Source organism: Mus pahari, chromosome 10 (assembly GCF_900095145.1).
Source record: "Mus pahari chromosome 10, PAHARI_EIJ_v1.1, whole genome shotgun sequence".
NCBI lineage: Eukaryota > Metazoa > Chordata > Mammalia > Rodentia > Muridae > Mus > Mus pahari.
This window is the reverse complement of record NC_034599.1, coordinates 33,429,605-33,434,620: the sequence shown is the minus strand read 5'-3', so window position 1 is coordinate 33,434,620 and position 5,016 is coordinate 33,429,605. Positions and strand designations below refer to the sequence as shown.

General features: G+C 35.8%; 1 protein-coding gene across 1 annotated transcript; it reads right to left on the bottom strand.

Annotated features, from left to right (window-relative positions):
- Positions 1-392: 392 nt before the first annotated feature.
- On the bottom strand, positions 393-3,806 carry LOC110327436 (olfactory receptor 145-like). Its single transcript, XM_021206423.1, has 3 exons — positions 3,483-3,806; positions 2,740-2,826; positions 393-1,504 (listed from the first exon to the last, which is right to left on the bottom strand). The coding sequence occupies exon 3, from the start codon at positions 1,486-1,488 to the stop codon at positions 547-549; it is 942 nt and encodes a 313-aa protein (XP_021062082.1). The 5' UTR covers positions 1,489-1,504; positions 2,740-2,826; positions 3,483-3,806; the 3' UTR covers positions 393-546.
- Between the last annotated feature and the right edge of the window lie 1,210 nt (positions 3,807-5,016).

Here is a 5,016-nt window from a genome sequence, read left to right as displayed (position 1 = left end):
AGGAGAGGAGAGGAGAGGAGAGGAGAGGAGAGGAGAGGAGAGGAGAGAGAGAAACATTCACATTTTAACAGACTTTTTTTCTTTTTGTTTTTACTTCAAATGATAAGTGAAACACATCTGACAAGAATATTGCACAGAATATATCATTGTAATGTATGATATATTAAACAGTGAAAGAGGAACAGTTTGTATAAATTTCACACTGGAATTTAAAAGCAATATATTCCTCCCCCAGTGAAGTAATGGTAAAGAAGGGTACAGACAGATTGCCTGTGGTGGAATTTTGTTTCAAGTGAAAATAAAAACTATCTGCAGTGAAATACTAACAACCTATAGTTACTTTAGTCAATTTCAGATCCATTCATATATTCTAAAAAGTTGTTTATAATAACAGTAAGACATAAAAGATTTACTTTTTACTATTTTAAAAAGGCAAAAGGCTAAAAGGAATAACAATGGTGGAAATATTTTTAAAGATAATATGAATATTTATTTATATTTGTGTGCTAAAATATGTGATTAACACAGAAAATGTTTACTTTGCAACTATTCTCTTAAAAACTTCCTCCTACTCAAAGTCTTTCTTAGGGCAACTTTAACATCTTTGTTTCTCAAGCTATAAATTAAGGGATTCAACATAGGAACCACAATAGTATAAAAAATGGAAGAGATTTTTCCTTGATCAATAGATACAGCAGAGGAAGGTTTCAGGTACATGAATCCACATGACCCAAAGAACAGAGAGACAGCAATTATGTGGGAACTGCAAGTGCTGAAGGCCTTGGACCGGCCCAGAGTGGATCTTATTTGGAAAATGTTGGAGAGAATAAAGCCATAAGAGAAAAAGATAATGGCACTGGGAAGAATGATGTCTTTTCCTCCTACAATGAAAATTTCTGTCTCATTGACATAGGTGCTGGTACAAGAGAGCTGCAGCAAAGGAAGAACATCACAGAAATAGTGGTTGATGATGTTGCCATCACAGAAGGTCAGTCTGAGCATGCAACCAGTATGGATCATAGCATCAAAAAATCCCATCAAATATGAACCAAGCATGAGATAAGAGCACACCCTTGGGGACATGGCAGTGTTATACAACAGTGGATTACAGATAGCAACATAGCGATCGTAGGCCATTGACACCAGTACATAACATTCAGAAATTATGAAAAAACAAAAGAAGTAGAGTTGGGACATACATCCCATATAAGAGATAAGATTCTTCTTTAGTATAAAATTCATGAGCATTTTTGGTGTAATCACAGAAGAATAACAGAGATCTACAAAAGACAAATTAAAGAGAAAAAAATACATGGGAGTATGTAGGTGAGAATTTAACACAATTAAAAATATCAAAGTCAAATTACCAAATACTGTGATCATATATATTAATAGAAACAGTAAGAAAAGAGGCATTTGGAGTCCAGGCTCGTCTGTTAATCCCAAAAGAATGAATTCAGTCACAATAGAGCCATTTACTAGAGTCATTCTTCTCTAAGAGAATCTGTGGACAGAAAAAGAATAGCAAAGTTGGAAAACAGAATAGATTTACCAAAAATATCTTCTTCCCAAAATATGAGGTATATGCTGACAGTGTCTGAAATGCTCAGGATGAAATTTCAGAATAGCTTGCCAAGTATGGTGGTGCATGGCTTTTATTCCCAGCACTTGAGAAGTAGACACAGGAAGCTCAGACCTGTAAGGTTATTAGCCTATACAGTAAGTTTGAATCCAACATAGGCTACAAGAGACCCTGTGTCGAAAGATGAGGGGAGAGAGAGAGAGAGAGAGAGAGAGAGAGAGAGAGAGAGAGAGAGAGAGAGAGAGAGAGAGAGGCAGACAGAGACAGAGAGGAAACATTCATGCTATATGTTAATATATAATATCTTATACCCCATATTAGAGTCTGAAAAATTAAAACCAACAGCTTATCACTAATTTTAACCGTCAAAAAATGACCCTATATTCTAATGAGGCCATATTCTAATCTAACTGCTAGAAAACTCAGGGGGAAAGGATGAAGTAGAATAGACAGGATAGAGTTGCCTTTATCTCTTTATTGTAGGATGCTGACTTCAAAGAACAATAGCCATTACTTTCATGTTGAAAGGAGCTATGATTACCTGCAAATGATTCTTTGTTTCTGCGTCTTGATTTTCCTTTCCAAAGAAGAGAGAAGTTCAATAGATCATCATGTGATATTCTGGCTATTCTATCTGTATCCCACTTGTATATAATTCTGCCTCATTTTACATAGTGTTTTGAGGTATCACTTACAATGAGAATGGAAGGTTAACTAAAGGGGAACCCCACCTATACAGCTACAGGGAAATAATCAACCATTCCAATATAAGACTTGTCCCTGATATAGATGTGCTGTGGTTATTATACCTCATCCATACTACTGTAAATCCAATAAACTCATTGGTTCTTTGAATTACAGTTTGGTAGAATCATTACTTTGATAGAGTTCTGGTGCTGTATATTAGCTACTTAGCTATCTGTTCATATCTCCTTTGGACAAGTTCACACAGCACTCACCTACCAAGTCTTTATGACTTCACTTTCTCCCAAGCATAGTTGACAACATTAGACACCTGGTGATGAGCTCCCAGATTGGAGTCATTAGAGTTGGAATTATGGAAATAGATCTTGAGAAAAGTTATAGTACTGCCTGTGACACAAAGAAACTGGCAAATGGAAAAGAGTGTGAGAAATGCTCCTGGAGTGGAAACTTACTGATAAAGACCTTGCAAACACTCTGGTCAGAGTCTGAACGTTCTGTGCTCACCAAGATGCTTATAGGAAAGGCACTGAATTTTAGGGCTGCAAAAAATGGAAAGTAAAGTGTGCATCTTCATTAAGTGTGCAACATTTCAGCATGGGTCTACTATGGAAATATAAAAAGCAAGACAATACCTAATGCTTTTTCCTGAATTGCAGGTATGTTCACATATGGTGTCAGTAGGAAAACCAGTTGATGCAAACAAAAGTTTAAATTTTTTCAGGTATGCAACATGATTGGGTTCTAAGAATATTTTTATTCTACATCACTTTATAAGTAAAGGAATTAAAATAAAGTAATATGAGAAAGGTATATGCAGGGCTTTTGCTTCCTAGAGAAGAGATGCTAGACATAGACAGAAAATGAAGCAATTGCATTTATATATTGTAAAATTGTGTATCTTTAGACAACATGTTGTCTCTGGTTAGCTTACACTTTGAATTTCCAACCAGGACTTATCTTAAACTACCTTCTCACTGAATGTGTGCACATAAAATACATGAAAGAGTCTTATATATAGGGAAGCATATTTGAATTAGCTTCATTGTTGAGTTATTTTCCATGAATATTTTAGTCTAACACAAAGTTTTAATTGTCATATATACTCTTTTAAAATTATGGGTGTACCAATGACATTGTTCAATGAAAAGCACAATAATTAGTATAGATTACTAATTAGAATTAGTTGAAAACTTACCCTTCTTATGACAGAAGACCTTGTTATTTCCTTACTACTACAGTTCATACTTATCATTGTAATATTAGGCTATGAGGCTTCAATTCCTTTACTCATAAAGTGATGCATAGTAAAAATATTCTCTCCTATACACAGATATCTTTCTGAACTACTAGTCATAACATGTCATTCTTAATCTTCTGACATATAATGGGAAGTAGAAATAACCCTTCTTATTATCACAGCTGCCACTTGATGAGCTCCTCCTCCCCCAATTCACATGGGTTTAAAAGCTTCATGTATGTTTTTTTTTTTTAATATGAGAAAGGATATGCAAGGTTTTTGCCTCCAAGAGAAGAGATGCTAGACCTAGACAAAAAAATGAAGCAGTTGCATTTATATATTGCGCAATTGTGTATCTTTAGTTACCTGGAGACTCAATGTTTTAACCCGCTCTGGACTTTCCTTCAGGGATTATACACTGTCCAATCTTTAGCAATAATGAACTTCAGTCTTCCACTATATTTTAATCCATAAATGAAAATTGGTAGTGCTCCACAGAGTCTATCCACACATTACTTCATCAAACTTTTCTTTCCATTAATATGCTAACATATTTCAGGCATCATCTCACTGATATTTCTCAAAAATCACTTTAAAGTTAGTTTCTGTTTAGTTGGTGTGTGCTTACAGTGTTCTGGACCAATCTCAACTCCTTGTATATACTTCTACTATGACAGGGTTACAAACCTAGCCCTCGAGTCCCTCCAAGATCACAATTTTTAAATTTAAAAGTATTTTTTGGCCAAGCGGTGGTGGCGCATGCCTTTAATCCCAGCACTATAGAGACAGAGGCAGGCGAATTTCTGAGTATTTTTTTGTTTTTAGTTTTAAAACTTTTAATTAGAATATAATTACATCAATTTCCCCATTCAATCTTCTCCCCTCAGCTTCACCCTTCGAAATCTCATCCCTCCAACTCCTTCCATGTCACACCCCATACACCCCATTCTCCAGTTGAAAGCCTCATCTTGCCAGATTATTATTGTTATATTGCACACACCCACATAAGCATGCACGCACAGATGCACATGCACACACACATATATAATTACAATCTGCTAAGTCTTTTTTGTTGTTGACCACTTTGTTTTGGACAACCAAGTATTTGGAGTTTTAGAGAGCTCTAGCATTCTAAGAGGCCAAAAGAAGCAATTAGAGAAGGTTCAGCTTCAGTAGCAATTAAAGCCCCAGGAAAGAAGGGATCAACAGAGAAGCTGACATTTTGCACTGTTAACAGATCACAGGAGAAACTACTGTTGAAAATGTAGCCTAGCTAGCTACAGCAGAAGACTTAATATTTTGTAGACACCAATTGATGTATTTATAAAAAGATAAAGAGAAAGGGGGTGTTATGTTCTATGAAGGTGTCGTGAGGAAGGTACAAGGCAGGCCCAGGATCAGACATTCCTCCTCACAGGATGGTTTAGTATAGAATGGAGTTTATTCAGGGCATGGTGTGGGGAGTTAAGAGGGTAGTAGAGGAAGAGAAAGG